This window comes from Falco naumanni, chromosome 14 (genome assembly GCF_017639655.2).
Source record: "Falco naumanni isolate bFalNau1 chromosome 14, bFalNau1.pat, whole genome shotgun sequence".
Taxonomy (NCBI): Eukaryota; Metazoa; Chordata; class Aves; order Falconiformes; family Falconidae; genus Falco; species Falco naumanni.
Window position 1 is genome coordinate 23,684,896 of NC_054067.1, and position 15,000 is coordinate 23,699,895.

The 15,000-nt window shown below is 47.8% G+C and overlaps 1 protein-coding gene across 2 annotated transcripts; it reads left to right on the forward strand.

Moving 5' to 3' along the window:
• LOC121097579 (V-set and immunoglobulin domain-containing protein 4-like) lies at window positions 1-9,928 on the forward strand. Of its 2 annotated transcripts, XM_040614704.1 has the most exons (9): window positions 1-164; window positions 1,119-1,475; window positions 2,105-2,386; window positions 3,266-3,334; window positions 4,014-4,091; window positions 4,388-4,456; window positions 5,207-5,320; window positions 6,571-6,592; window positions 7,742-9,928. In XM_040614704.1, exons 1-9 carry the CDS (start codon window positions 110-112, stop codon window positions 7,938-7,940), a joined length of 1,245 nt encoding a protein of 414 aa, XP_040470638.1. In that variant the 5' UTR covers window positions 1-109; the 3' UTR covers window positions 7,941-9,928. The 2 variants fall into 2 exon arrangements, with proteins under 2 accessions (XP_040470638.1, XP_040470639.1); XM_040614705.1 differs by lacking the exon at window positions 4,014-4,091.
• Window positions 9,929-15,000: the final 5,072 nt, after the last annotated feature.

Below are 15,000 nucleotides of genomic sequence, written 5' to 3' on the forward strand. Positions count from 1 at the left end.
TTCTTGATGACAAAGTGAGCAAAGAAAGGGAGGTGTTCCTGATTTACCCCTGACTTTGAGAGAACAGGGCTGTCCTGCTCGAGCAGGACAAGGCGCAGCACTGGGGAGGATGCGAGTGCTGGTAAGAGCAGCTCTGCTTCTGAGTCCTCTTCTTGTCTGCAACGGTGAGTCTTGGGGAAGGCTGCCTGCCTGCCTGCCTGTGGGCGGTTGTGCGTGGGGGGCTCTGTGTTGGGAGCGGGGCTGTAGGAGGAAGGCCAACATCTTTGCATGCTGATGGCTCCATGCTAGATTGTCACAAATCCAGTGGCTGCGGTGCGCAATGGTGCGTGAAGGCTGTGGAGATGCTGCCCACCTACTTCAAGTGAGGGCTGTTTCACAGAGCACTGCAAGCGGCCCAGCACAAAGGGTCTGGGTAGTTCTTGTGTTCCCAGGAACAGGGAGGTTTGCAAACCAGGAGAAAAGGGTAAAGAAGTGTCTGTGGAGGTGTAGGTTTAGCCCCAAGAGTGACAAAAATGTACTGGGACAAAGGTGATGGACCTAATTTTTACAGGAAAATTTAGCTACTTTGATCCATTGCCTAAGTTCCTTAAATTCAGTTTAGTCTGAAACAGCATTTTCTTTCAGAAGAACAAACGGGCAGGAGAGGAGAGAAAACTGTTCATACGGTGATTTGCTGTTGACATGCAGCGCTTGTGAGGAAAGCCCCAGGCGTGGTGTGAGGTGGCGGCAGGCACTGTGCAGCTCGGGATCCAGGCAAACTCCTCCTGCAGGTCCCAGTCATCTGCTAACCGTGGCCCCTGCTCTGCCCACATCTGCTTGCTTGCAGGTACACGCCAGGCAGAGCAGGTGCCAGGCTGAGCAGGTGCCACGCTGCACACATGGCACATGTCAGTGGCCCTGGCAGTCTGCTGCCTCCCACCTGTTTTCCTCGTGCCACGTTGCCTTCTTGTTAGCTTATCCCTGGTCACGCCACCCCTCACACCTACGCTGGCTGCCCATGCTCTGGCTTTGGTGGATTCCACTTGCTGATGCTCTCACCAACACTTCGTCACCCAGGAGCTGCCTTCACCATGATTGCTTTGTTTTCTGTAAATTTTCTTTCTTCATTCTTCCTGCAGCTTTTCTGGACCTGACTGGCCCCAGTGAGGTCAAAGGTGTATGGAAGGGGTCTGCCACCTTGCCGTGTACCTATGTGCCTGTGAAGGGCTTTGTGCAGCAAACCCTCAAGTGGACTGTGGTACGTGACCACAGCTCCAGCACAGTCTTTTGGAGGGATGGCTCTGATGACAACATTCTCCTGTCCAAGTACAGGGGCAGGGTCAGCGTTCCGAGGGACACCCCAGGGAACGTGTCTCTCCACATCCAGAACCTGCAGATCTCTGACAGGGGAACCTACGCTTGCCGGGTCACCTGGAGAGCCAGCAACAACAGCCTGATAGCAAAAGAGATCACCACTGAAGTGGAGGTTGTTAAAGGTAAACCCGAGAGGGAAGCTGCGCAGGGGTGGAAGGCTTGGCTCGGGAAGGCTTTCAGGGATTGCGCAGATCAGATAGGCAGTGACCACCCGCCTTAAATGCAGAAGCATTTTGCTGAGTGGCACCAGGCTCCATCAAGAAGCAGCAAATAGGTCAGAGGAAGAAATTCTGCCCAGGGTGCTGCACCCTGAGGTTCAGGAGCTGGGCGAGGATTTGTGGCCTCTTGCTTACCAATTTCTCCCTGGCTCTACTGGTACTTGATGGCTCAGCGTTTCCAAGGGGGACAAGCCAGAGGGGAAGTCCCTGGGATATTGCATTGCTTTTCTTTGACTACACTTGGTCAGCACAAGCCCGGTCTCCCTCTCCCTGGGCAGTGGTGACTTATAAAGGAATGGAGAGGGCATCAACACAGCAGAGCAAGCCTCCATGCAGGAGGTGCAATGGGTGGCATAGCTGGTACAGGCACGGGTGAACTGAGCTTAACGTGCGCAGAGAGGCAACACAAGAGCCGTGCCCCTCTTCCTCCTGGGAAAGCGCTGAGAGCTAGAGCCAGAGCTGCCGTGGCAGGGGGACCTTGCCCAGCCAGCCAGGGCCAGCGTGACCTGGGCCCTGTCTGCTTTGTCTTCCAGTTGCTGTGACCAAGCCCGTCATCAGGGCGGGCGAGCTGGGGCTGGCAGTGCCGGCAGGAGCCAGGACCAGCCTGACCTGTGTGGCCGACGGGTCCCCCCCCATCAGCTACCGCTGGTTCAGGAGCACCCCGGGAGGGAAAGCCCTGCTCCTGAGCAGCCAGGCTGAGCTGGCGTGGGACCGCCTGCAGCCCTCCGACGCCGGGAAGTACTACTGTGAGGCAGAGAACAGGGCTGGAGCCAGGGCAGTGCAGCAGAGCGACACCGTTGAGCTGACAGTGAGAGGTGAGTCCCCAGAGCCACAGCTCGATGAGAACATCTGGAGTCCTTCCATACTGGAATGGAACAACGTTCCTGCTTCCTTTCCCTGAAAGAAGAAAACACAAAAAGCTTTTGCTTTCGGTACTCTAAAGCACTTCTCACCACTGGCTCCGATTTTTCTATCCTTTATTATATCCTGTATTGTTTCCCTCCTCCTCTTTAGAGGAACTGCTCTTTTCTCATGCAAAAGAGGTTTTAAATACAAACTGCATATTCATTCCTCTTTGGCTTTTTTGAAGTTCTTGCTGGCTGTGTAATGCTGCCTCTTGCAGTTTAGCAAGTTTAGACGAGGAATCAGCACTTCATTTGGAGTACGAGAAACACATGGGTGGCAATTCAGCAGTTGAAAAAAATAAAACCAGCCTTTGTTTTTTATAACTGGCTACATATTTCAGGAAAACACACTGCACTTCAGACACACTCTATGTTCTGATGCATCCATCTGCAAGGTGGTACATGATGGATGCCTTGTGGGAGACTTGCTCCTTTCATTGGCTGGTAACTTGGTCATCAGTGCCATGAAGCCCGTGACCGCAGAGCCAAGCACAGATCCCTCAGGTGACCTTTGAAAAAGGCAAAGCCTGCTGAGCTCCCAGGGGCACTAAGGCAAGGGCTGAACAACACATTGTTTTTCACAGCAGTTGCACATAGGAGCGTACAGCAGGGAACAAGATTTAACGATGGCTGTCCTTGTTAATGCTGCTAGCATGCAGACCCTGCCTGTCCTCTGGGTAGTGGCTGCTCCCTTATGGTCTTTTCCCACCGTGTGGGGAAGTTCTGTATTGTAGCAGCATCGTAAACATGGTCGTACTCCAATGTGAGCCTCTCTCGTTCTCCTTGCAGATCTGCCCACCACAACAGTGGCCTCGCAGAGCGATGTGGGAACCTCGGGAAGACATCGCTCCAGCACAGGTCAGGGCAACGGCAGCCATGGCTGGCAGCAAGGACGAGGGTTCAGGGGAGGGTTTGACACTGACGGATTTTGTGGCTGGGGAATACAGTGTTGTGGTTTAGTCCATACATCACAGCTCTTAATCCAGAAGTTTCTGAACGTAGAACATCCTCCTTTGCTCAATCTCCAGTCCGCAGAGGGCTTTTGGCTTGCTCTTACAGAGGTCGTGTCTCTGTACAAGGCTCTGTATGTGTCTTAGGGCTCCTAGAAACACCATTTCCTAACCTGTAGACCATATAGGATGTTCCTGGTTCTGGTTTTGGGTTTTTTGGTTAGGTTTTTTTAGGGCTTCTCTGCTTGTTTTCTGGCCTTGAATGAAAGCTGCTGAAGTGGGAGGCAGAGCTAGTATTGCTAGCAGCACATCCAAGTGATGCAAAAGCTGCCTCAGACCCGACTGGAAACAGTCTGCCTTACCAGGGACAGTTGTTTTGAGGGAGGGCTTGTGATTTCCAGTTTGGTTTTGTGCTATGTGGGAATTCAGACCTGTGCTAGAGTAGGGCTTCTTGTGGAAACTGTATTTTTGGGTTATGTTTAATGTTAATTTGTAGTGCCTCACCAACCAGACAGCAGGCTGTGGGAATCAGTGTCAACTAGCAGAAGCTGAGGGAAGATGTTGACAATTGTTGACTATTGTTACAGAAAAAAACCAAACAGAGCTGGTGTTTGGCGGTACCTCAGGAATCCTTTGGACATCACTGGGCTCCACTGTTGTCACAGGTGTGTGTGTATAGACATACACGCATTGGATGCATACGTATATGTGTATATATAGTTTGTGTGTACATAGATACTATATATGGTATATAGACACTACATACTATCTATTATGTATATACAATACTATATATACGCTATATATTATAGTATATATATTGTATTAATTTCTAGAGTTTGCATATTTTTGCTGCCTTGTAAAGGTGATGGAACCGTTCTTTGTTGATCCTACAGCTGTAATCCCAGATCTCCTGGTGCTAAAATGCACGGTGAGCCTTTCACTCCTGTTTGTTTTGCAGATCTGCCCGTAACAGTAGCAACTTCTTGGAAGGGTGTGGGAAATTCAGAAAAGAATTCTGCAACTCAGAGTAAGTGGAGAGCAAAAGAAAGCGAAGAACAAGATTAGGGACCCAAATGGCTGCTCAGCACTTTCAGCCTCAAAATTAGTTTTCTGCCTTTTGGCTGCAAATTGTATTGATGGCTGTTCCCAAGGGACCTAGGTGATTCATGGTGGCTCTTTAAAAGACCCTGGATGTTTTTATGTGGGTGGGAAAAAACCAAAGCTTTCATAGTTGGAGCATACGGAGTTGTTGCTGTGTTCCCGAACGGTAGTCACCTTCGATCTTTTCTTTGAGTGTCCAAGCTGGAACAGCAGAAAAGCCTCTGTGTGCAACTCAAACAGATGATCTCTGCCTCCTCTCACTTTGCAGTGCCGTGGTAGGTTTAAACATGTTCCAAATACAGCTGAACAGTGTCCTTTATTGAAAAGCTGAGACCCTTTATTTCATGTGTAGTGCAACTACTGCGCCCAGCTCGCAGCTGCAACTAACCTCAGCGTTAAGAGGCTCGGTGGGCTGTCCTCCTGGCCGCAGCCCCTGGGCGAGATGCACGTGCGGTACATCTGGTTGGGTCACGCAGCTGTGCCTGTGCAGAGCCCTGTGAGCAAGGTGCTGTTCAGATGGGGATGAGCAGGAACGGGCACACGTGCTCCCACCCTGCATGCCTGCAACAGGGCTGGCTGCTGTTGTCCTTGGAAGTGGTCAGCATCACGCAGCTGCTGCTGCCCTGACCTGGGAGGGCTTCTCTGTTCAAAAGTCTTCTGCTCTGTGTTGTTCTAGATGTCCAGAGGACTCACCTGCCCCTGTACCTGGTCATCCTGATTGCTGTGGTCTGCGGTGCTGTTGTTTTCCTTGTCATCTTTCTTATCATTTGCATTAGAAAGCCCAAAGATGGTGAGTAAAATGTTCTGGAAAACTTAAGTATCTTGTGCCTGCCCAGCTTGGTCTGACTATTGGTTCAACTGACTATTGTTCAAACTTTGAGGAGTCTGGGGGCAGGGGCTGGCACTGTGCTCCCAGCTGCTGGGAGCAGCTCTGGCCCCCGTGCCACACAGGCAGTTGAGCAAAACATGCCTGGATCAGAGCAGGTGGGGGAAGGTCTGAAAAGGCAGAGAAGCCCCTTTTCCTCAGGGAAAGCCAGTGGCAGCAGCTGGGGAGCTCTGCCAGGTGCTAGCTGGTGAGGACATGCCGCAGGTGGGATGGGCTGGGGTAGCAAGGCAAGCTCTGCAGTGCCGCTGCCTGGGGGGATGTCCCTGACCCCCCCGGGCCATCCCATGGCACTCAGCTGCAGCTGTGCCACCCTTGCTCTGCCATGGTTCCTTGGGGACAGTTACTTCCCAATGGTCCTCACGGGCATCCTGTGGCTCTCAAACTTGCTTGCTCCACTGAGTTTGTTGATCATATTGTTTAAGGTATCTGGTATGAGTTAATCTTGTCCTGCTGTTTTAAAACACCTGTTTGCACCAGCTGCTGTTTAGTATTTCTGCTTAGTTAGTACCTGGTGGAAAAGAGGCCATCATTAATTCTCCCTACTCAATATGAATTGATTTCCTTTCTAGTCTTCAGACGTAGGACATATTTACTGAATGCTTCTGTCTCCTCTGCACTAACAGCAGGCAACTCTTGACAAATGCTCTCTTAGAGCCCCTGTCCCACCAGCAGCACTTGGCTGGGTACAGAGAACATGGGGAGGGGCTGGGGTTTGGCATTTTTAATACTGATGGCTGTCATTTTCTCCTTGACCCTTTGTTCCTTTAAATCGTTAATAATTATTGGCAAATATGCCTCTTGCCTTTTTTCTAAAGGAATGAGGAATAACCTCAAAATTGTTCTTTATTGAGCTTCTAGCAATAGGAAAATTGTTGGAACTGGCAACTTCCAGTTTCTAAACTCAGCTTTACCTTTGACCTTAGGCCAGTTATTTTGATCCAGTTGTGCTACAGCTGGGATACGGATTGTTTTAATTTTCTTAGGCTGAATCCTGGGAATAGGAGTCACCATACACCTAACGTGATACCTAAGGTTCCTATTTTCATTCTGTCTTCAGAGGTCACTTTTTTATATCAAGAGGAGACGTAGGAGAAATTCCTTTTGAGAATATAAACGCAAATTATTGATACACATTTCTGATTATTCTTTTCCAGCTCGGGTCTATGAAGTAAAATTGTGAGTATAACCCTTTATCTAACATGCTGATGAGTCTTTGGGGACTGTATCACAGCGGGGCAGGGGGAACCGAACGGTGCTACTCAGCAGTCAAGATGAAAAGCCTCTTAAGCAGTATGGAAGAAGAGGTTCAAAGTTAGCTCAGTAGTGCATCGTACTGATGGTCTGGTGGCTTTCCACATCAACACATAATGTGAGGAAGAAAGATCTTTTCCTTTGCAATATTAGTATCATAAAAACGAGCAAGAGCTGTTCAGTAACTTCTCAGCCCAATGAGACCTATTGAAGATCATTGCCAAGGTTAAATTCCCAGTGATTTTTCAAATTCAAAGAACAGGAATTTCCCTTCTGGAGAGCTAAGGCTCCTGATGCACAGATTATACTCTGATTTATCCCTGAAATATCCTTATTTGAACTTGTCTCTTTTAATCATAGCTGTGGCAGGAAGTTATAGCTATTTCTAAACTCAGGTTTCAGCATACGGATCTACTTGTAACCTATGGAAGCTACACTGAAAAGCCTAGGAACCCAGTCGAAACGTACAAGGAGAACCACTTACCTAGATAAAAATTAAAGTGCTGATGACTTGAATGCCATGGCAGAACATGCTAGCAGCATTTGCCCAGGGGCTGTGCTTTCCAGTTTACAAAGCAACATTTTAAGTTAACAGTTGAACCCTGAGCAACCAAAGGAATGGCATGGTAGCATTTGTCCTCAGAGGATTTACCTTCATTTTAAAGATACTAGACATCATAAGCCACATGGTGGATGTGGGTGCATTCAGCTCACCATTTGCCGTGCCTCCACCACTTTAAGTATAGATATATAGAGATAGGTATTTACCTTGCAAAGAGTAGCTGTCTGGTTGTGCCATTTCAAGAAATGGTGGCAATCCTTGTGTTGCTTACATACCTTCTTCTGCCTCTGAAACTCCCCGGGTTGGAGGCGATGCTGCTATAATGCTCAAGGTTCTCCTGCCACCTGGAAGCAAAGGACAAGATTCTCTCCTTCAGAATACTCTCAGTATCCAGTGGCCCAGGTTTATGTGGGTTAGAATCAGACCACAATCTTACTCTAAATCTTGATGGTTGGGAGATGCTTTGTCTGCTCTGGTTGCAACTTGTCTTTCATTTTGTATTTTAATTTCAGCCATAACTCGAGAGCAGCAGCTTCTTCAGGGTGTGAAAGTACAGGTCATTATGAGGAACCCATCTCCTGCACTGAAAACAACTATGTGATGGAGCCTGTGAAAAACCAAGGATCTGAAGAAATAAATACAAAAGAGAATGAATATGTCTGTGTTGAAAATACCCAGGAATCTGAATATGAAGTAGGGGATGCTGTATGAGAACCAACAGTGCTCTACAAGTAGCAGTCCTGGAGCTTACCTTCATCCAGGCAAAATTTACCTTCCTATTCACCTTTGCCTCTGAAAAATAGGTTGGACAAGCAGGTTTTGCTCCTCCATGATTTGTGGAGCCTTAACAATCTTTGCAGTGAAAATGCAAACCTCCTTAGGAAGTTCAGTTACAGACCACTGTATCAAACTTCTGATTTTGCTTTTCTTTGTTCCCCTTCACCACCTCTGTAGAAGAACACCCTTTGAAAGCTAGCGTATGCAGGTCCCAGGCCAAAAGCACTGTACTAAAGCTGTGGCTTTATACGACCAGAAGGGTCCATGCTCACAGCCTTCATGTGGTGGGAGCAGAACTGGCACCAGCACCAAGAGCTGCTGAGTGTCTCCATCATCGTTGGGTAAGAAGCGCAGCACAAGGCTGGCCTGGGAGCTGGCGTTTTTCCTCCCATCTGCCTCAAGTGCTACGTAAGTGGTAGAATGTCCTTTCAAATGTGAAACAGCCCTTAGAGAAACACTGAAAGACAGATTAAAGCCAGGATCAAACCAAGAACCTGACCACACCAGCAGCAGCACAAAAAAGACTGTCCCGTGCACCCACTGTGCTGCACTGTCCATGCCTGGCTGCAGCTCATGGTAAGGTGTGGGCACACTGCGGTTCTGGTGCTGCATGGCTTGGGTGACTGACTGCAACATGGCACACTCCTTTAGTTCACCTTCTCTATTCTCTTTTTAATGCATGTTTAATATTTGAAAGAAATCAGATACTTTCCCATAAGTTTGTGGATAGGATTGTTTACACATGCCTAAATAATTTTGATATATAAGTATTTTTGTACCATTGGCTCATCTTTAAAATGCCAGCAAGCACTCACAATTACAGCTCCTTAGTAGATACTCATGAAGGTACTTTCCTCCTGGTTTCAAAGGCCTGAGAAGTAAATGGGGAGCTGAAAATCTTTGTTATTCATAATTTGTACTACACTGAGTAAATCTAAAACACGGATACTTCAGAGTTATGGAAGAACCTTTTTATAATGAATGACAGGGCAAGGCCATGTCCAATTAAAAGCCATGTGGACAGATGTAAAACAAAACAAGGGGTGAGAGGGAAATTGGTGACACAGCTACAGTATTAGTGGGGCCCCGGACTTGCCCTTCACACTCAGGAAAGATGTGCATCCGCAGTTCTTTGCAAGCATCAGCTCAAAATTCACCAGCATTCAGAAGGAGTGCTGGGTGCTATTGGGAAAGGCAATGCAATAGAAAGCAGGATCGCAGCACTGTAAAAACCTGTGGAATGCTTCTACCTGATGTATGCTTGTAGGGCTCTCATCTTGAAAGGGTTTGACATAGCTAGAGAAGTTACTGAGAATGACAATGAAGGATGATTAGTGACCTGAAACCACTTCAGTGCAAATGCATTATAATCTCTCAGCTTGGGGGGAAGGCGGGGAGAAGAATGAGGCTAAATAAGCAAAGCATAGTCATCATGGCCAGCATGGAGAAGATGAATAGGGACTATTTGTTTACAGTTTCTCCAAAGAGAAAAGGAAGCAGACATTAGCTAAAGTTAACTGGTAGCACTTTTAAAGGGGGTGGAAAAGTACTTCTTTTATGCAATACAGAAATAAGCATGCTCTGAAAACCCAAAGTACGCAGAGGTCCTAGAAGGAATTAGAGGACTGAAAAGTACAACAGTTCATTGCAATTCACAGACTGCCTGGCACGCTTCACAGGTACTTATCAGTGCCCTTGTATTTTCTCTCTGAATTTCCTGTATGACAAGTTTTATTTCTCTTTATTAAGACTATATTTAAAAATCACGGGCTGGGAGAACTTTGATTTCCAAAAGGAAAGGGAACAATGAGCAGCTTTTGTTGGTGATGATGTCTTGGTAAAAATTGTCAATATGCACATGCAGCTTATTGCAAACATGGTGAGGCAAATGAAAATCATTAAACTTCAGGACTGCAAAGTTAGTAGATTTTCTCATACTTCTCTATTTTGCCTATACAAGGTGTGTGTGTGTGCATGTGAATGTCTGCATGTGCCCAGGAATTATGCTTTTAGGAGCATATTAGGTCCCTCTACTTGAAAGCAGAGGAATTATTGTGAATCTGCTGGAGTCTGGGATACGTTGTGAACGCTGTGTCAGATGATGTGTGTAGGCTGTAGTCAGAAATGCAAGAGCTGCTGCTAGTCCATTGTGAGGTTCAGAGCTAATGAAATAAGACATTCAGGATGTGAAAGAAAATTACTTCTACTATGAAGAGTGTAAAAAGCCAGTGAAGTCTGTTGGTCTTCCTTTCTAAGCAGGAAGGTGAGTAGGGAAGGAGAACTGTTGCAATAGTATTGCAAGTCACACAGTTATCACAAAAAGGGTTTTCCAGAGAACAACAGGAAAATCATGACTGGATGGTGTGTTAATGTGATGACAAATTGTCAGTGTTGCAATTTTATGGGAAACTGTCATATTTTCTTAATCTTTCAATTCTACATGAGGTTGCAGTTTTTGCAGCCCTGCAATAATATTCTTTAGAATGAGGTTTCAAAAGTGCGTGTGTGCATGTGCTTGGTAGGGAGGGAATGGGAAGGGAATGTCACTGTTACTGGAAATCAGCCCACCTGCCTAAGCTCCATTCCAGAAACAAACTTATTTCAGTGGAAATATAGAACTTCATTGCTATATGGAGCAACTGGAAAGCGGAGATACACCAAAGTCAAGCAACAGGCTGAACATCTGAGCAAAGAGGAGGGCATGCCATGTGCTGCTTGGCAACTGCAGAGAAAAGAGCTTGTCCTTTCTGTAAGTGGTGTTATGGGTACAGCCATCCAGACTGGTAGGCTTGGCTCCTCGGAGGAGAGCTGAGCTCTGCATGGACAGAAGGACGCCAATGCATGAGCTCTTCCCTCCCTGCCTGTATTTCCACTACTAGTGGCCTTGACCTAGATAGGAAAGACCATCTGTGCTGTACTAGGCTGAGGCAGTTATTTTAAGCGGCATCACCCCTACTATCAACTCTTTTGGGAATTAGCTTGCTTTTCCTTCTCCTTTCATCCTTGTTTTCAGAGAGGTGTTGTGGATTTGGCACAAGATGCCAAAGCACCACTAAGGGCTCTGGGGAAGTCAAAGTGCTGGACGGAGAGACCCAGCATGCACGCTGGGTGTGTTTGCTCAGGTGGGAGTGCAGTGACGCTCGATATGCTCAGAATACCCCAACATGACTGCCACAGCCACCCAAACGGGGCTTGGCTTGGGCTGCCTGAGACAGCTCGCAGTGCTGTGTCTGCAGTGGCGTGATGTGGCCAGAGCGCCAGACCAAGAAGAAGAGAGCACTGAGGCAAGATAGAGGTATGGAGCCAAAGGGCCTTCCAGGAAAGGGCAGGCTGGCCACAGCGCGGGCTGAGCACATCAGGTATGCTCACTGTTGGCACCCTATGGATGACGGCTGTCAGGTATCCCACAGCTGTGCCACAAAATAAAAAAAAAAAAAAATCAATTCCAGTTGCATTGCAAAGCCGCAGGCAATGTAGCCATACAAACATGGATAAACAGCAGGTTTATACTGGCTGGACAACCACAACCAGGAGCTGGTGATGTTAAATAAAACTGTTTTAAGGCACACAGTAAAAGACAAGCTCATAAAACTGAAAAGAAAGACATGAAATAGGTTCCTTGTGTGTTTTGTGTCTGCATGCGCTGTTGGCCAGCTGGGCAATGCAGGAGAGGGCCTGGAGCCTAACCACCGCAGTGCGGGGCACCGCTGGGGGAAAAGGGCAGTCGCTGCGCACCTTATGCAGCACACCAATGGCACCCTGTAGCATGCCAGGAAGGCGAGCCGAGGTTAAGGCAGATCTTCCTAGACCAGCACTTGTGTTTACCAAAACCAGAGCTCAACCATCCTTCGTGGGCCACTGAAGGGGGAAATGGGAAGCTTGCAAGGAGCAAGCATTGTGACAGCGGTGAGGCTACCAAACACGGCAATAGCTAGCGTGCGTGATGACTGCAGGTAAAGGTAAAACCTGTATTGCTTTAACAGCTGAATTTGTGAAGCCCATCTGTGGCACCAAGTAGGAAATGAGTGCTCAGGTGAGATCCTGTATGTGGGTCCCTTTCTTAGTGCTAGGAGGTATTTACAAGGAGTTGGCCAGAATAATCGGTAACTGAGAAAAGATGTCGTTGACCTGGGAATTCCTGGGAAGAGACGTTAATTTACAGAAACAGAACTTGTGTATCACATTTCTATCGCACAGGTCTTGAAGGAGATGTTCATTTACACTAAGCTTCTGTTTCTTTAGGTGGACCAAAGGTCACGTTTCCAATACTGTCTGTACAATTATCTGGTATATGTGAAGAGAATTGTGGTGTACATGACTGCAGCAGCTCATACAATTAGCTTTTGTGGGACATCCAAAAAGGGCTTAGTAAACCACAGTCTGTTTAGTCAGATCTCTGAGCTGGCTATGGCTGGACCAAATCAGAATATCTTAAGTCTTGCAGTAAAAACTGCCTTTTTTTTGAGTGCAGATGGTTCAAAAAGAGCACTTTTGAGACATTTCTTCTTCAGATACCTACTTTTTGGTCGTTTGCTGAAAGCTTAGTACTGAATTTCACACCCTTGCAGACTAAAAATCTTATTCCATTGCCAGGAAAACTGTAGCAAACTTCTCTAGCCTCTGGCAGACTATGTCAAAACATGAGTGTAAGATGCAAGCTCTGCAGAGTTGGTCCCTGTGACTAGGGTCTGAGGTCCCATCTGCACTCCTTTTCAGGGAAACGGACTTTACTGTGCCACCTCTAGCCTGTGATGCAGTAGCAGAAACTGCGGAACAGAGAGCTATACTGGCTGCTTTGCCTGAGCTGTGATACTTGAAAGAAATTATGCTTGAAAGCGTGTCATGTCCAGTATGTGGAAGGAAGGTGGGTACCTGCTGGGGGGGAAGGCTGCAGGATGCTTTGTCAACCTGGCACTGCAAGGGGGAAAGTGACGGACTCAATCCAAAGCAGAGACACTGAAATAAATAGAATTAATTATAATAAAACAGGTAACTAGCCACAATGCCTGAGATATTAAAGGTTTTTTCTTCATGTGTTCAGATGCAAAACTATGAGGAGTCCCTCTGGTAAGAAAGAAATGGGCTGACTGTGACTCAGGGAGGAGAAAACTAGCAGCCTCTCTGTCCCAGGGGGAGAAAGATGTCATGCATATCATGTTTGAGGAACTACAGTTCTTCACATTTTAGCTAAATAGTTATTTTTTCATCCTGTATAATTACAGCTTCAGGAAGTGTTGCATTTCTGGTTCAGAAAGCAGCCCGATCAGCAGTTTTAGCTTGGGTTTTCAGCTCGTTCCAGGGCATGTTCCCCAAAATCCAGCTCCTTTTAAAAATCTTTCACATGTGATAGAAGCTTGTCCCAGCAAATTATCTTGAATCATGGGCCAGGGTGTGCAAAAGGTAGGGTTTAAATCATATCTCTGAAAATGGACTCGTATTCACTCTTTCAGTGACATTGCTTGAGCTGCGCCTTCTCCATAGCCCCGGCAGGTCTAACTGCATCTGTAGCTGCACTGCAATAGGGCACCGTTTCTGGGCAGGTGGTAGAAAATGGAGCTTTTGCAGGGAAATTCCTATCACAGTAAAGAGCAGGATGTTGGGGTTTTTAATACTTCTTCTCTGGACATTTTCTGTTAAAACAGAAAAAAGCAGTAGAAGTGGCATCCGAAGTTTTGTGGTCTAAAAGGCTCAAACTGTTTGGCAAAGAAACTAGTGCTGGTTGTCTTCCTTGCTCAGGTCACAGAGTGACCTGCTCAGAAGGTGAACCGGGCCTCACTCAGGGAGTCTGCTGCTGCCGAAGCTGGTACATGCGTGTGGTGGAAAAGCTGAAGGAGCTGAAGACATGAAGGAAATGGAATTGAGCATCAACAGGTTGGTCCCTGCCTCATAATCCTGCACGGTGCTAGGTGAGTCAGTGCACTCGGACCTGTGCTTTTCCATCTCTGGATGCCCAGTTTTGAGCTCTCATGGTACAATGGAGATGGATGCTGAGCACCTGAGCACTCTGCTGAGCAATACCATCACACACACGTCAGATGAAACTGAATTCATGCTTTACAAGCGTACTCAGGTTTGCTTCTCCTTGCTACCAAGTGCTTGACTGTGTAGTCGTCATAAAGCTCTTTCACTGTGAAGTGAATGTAAATGTGGAAGAAAAGAAATTAAAAAAGAAACACACAATCACCAGCATCTGTTCAACATATTTGTCAGCAACATGGACACAGGGATTGAGTGCACCCTCAGCAAGTTTGCCAGCGACACCCAGCTGTGTGGCACAGCTGACACGCTGGGGGGAAGGGATGCCATCCGGAGGGACCTTCACAGGCTTGAGAGGTGGGCCCATGGGAACCTCATGCAGTTGAGCAAGGCCAAGTGCAAGGTCCTGCATGTGGATCGGGGCAATCCTAAGCACAGATACAAGTTAGGCAGAGAATGGATTGAAAGCAGCCCTGACGAGAAAGACTGGAGGGTATTGGCTGATGAGAAGCTCAACATGACCCAGCGATGTGTGCGTGCAGCCCAGAGCCAACCGTACCCTGGGCTGCATCCCCAGCAGCATGGCCAACAGGTTGAGGGAGGTGATTCTTCCCCTCTACTCTACTCTCATGAGACCCCACCTGCAGTAGTGTGTGCAGCTCTGGAGCCCACCAGCACAAGTAGGTCATGGACCTGTCGGAGCAGGTCCAGAAGAGGCCACAAAGATGATCAGAGGGCTGGAGCACCTCTCCTATGGAGACTGGCTGGGAAAGGTGGGGCTGTTCAGCCTTGGAGCAGAGCAGGCTCTGGGGGAGACCTTGTGGCACCTTCCAGTACCTGAAGGGGCCGACAAGAAAGCTGGGGAGGGGCTTTGTACGGGGGGGTGCAGTGACAGGGCGGGGGGGATGGCTCTAAGCTGACCGAGGGCAGACTTGGGGCAGATACTGGGAAGAAATTCTGCCCTGTGAGGGCGGCGCTGGCAGAGGCTGCCCAGAGCAGCTGTGGGTGCCCCATCCCT

Excerpts from the sequence above, each read along its gene's own strand:
- LOC121097579 (XM_040614704.1), top strand. The coding sequence starts at position 110 with ATGCGAGTGCTGGTAAGAGCAGCTCTGCTTCTGAGTCCTCTTCTTGTC. Across the intron at positions 2,387-3,265 it reads CGTTGAGCTGACAGTGAGAG|ATCTGCCCACCACAACAGTG; the intron begins GTGAGTCCCCAG and ends TTCTCCTTGCAG. Across the intron at positions 4,457-5,206 it reads AAAGAATTCTGCAACTCAGA|ATGTCCAGAGGACTCACCTG; the intron begins GTAAGTGGAGAG and ends GTGTTGTTCTAG.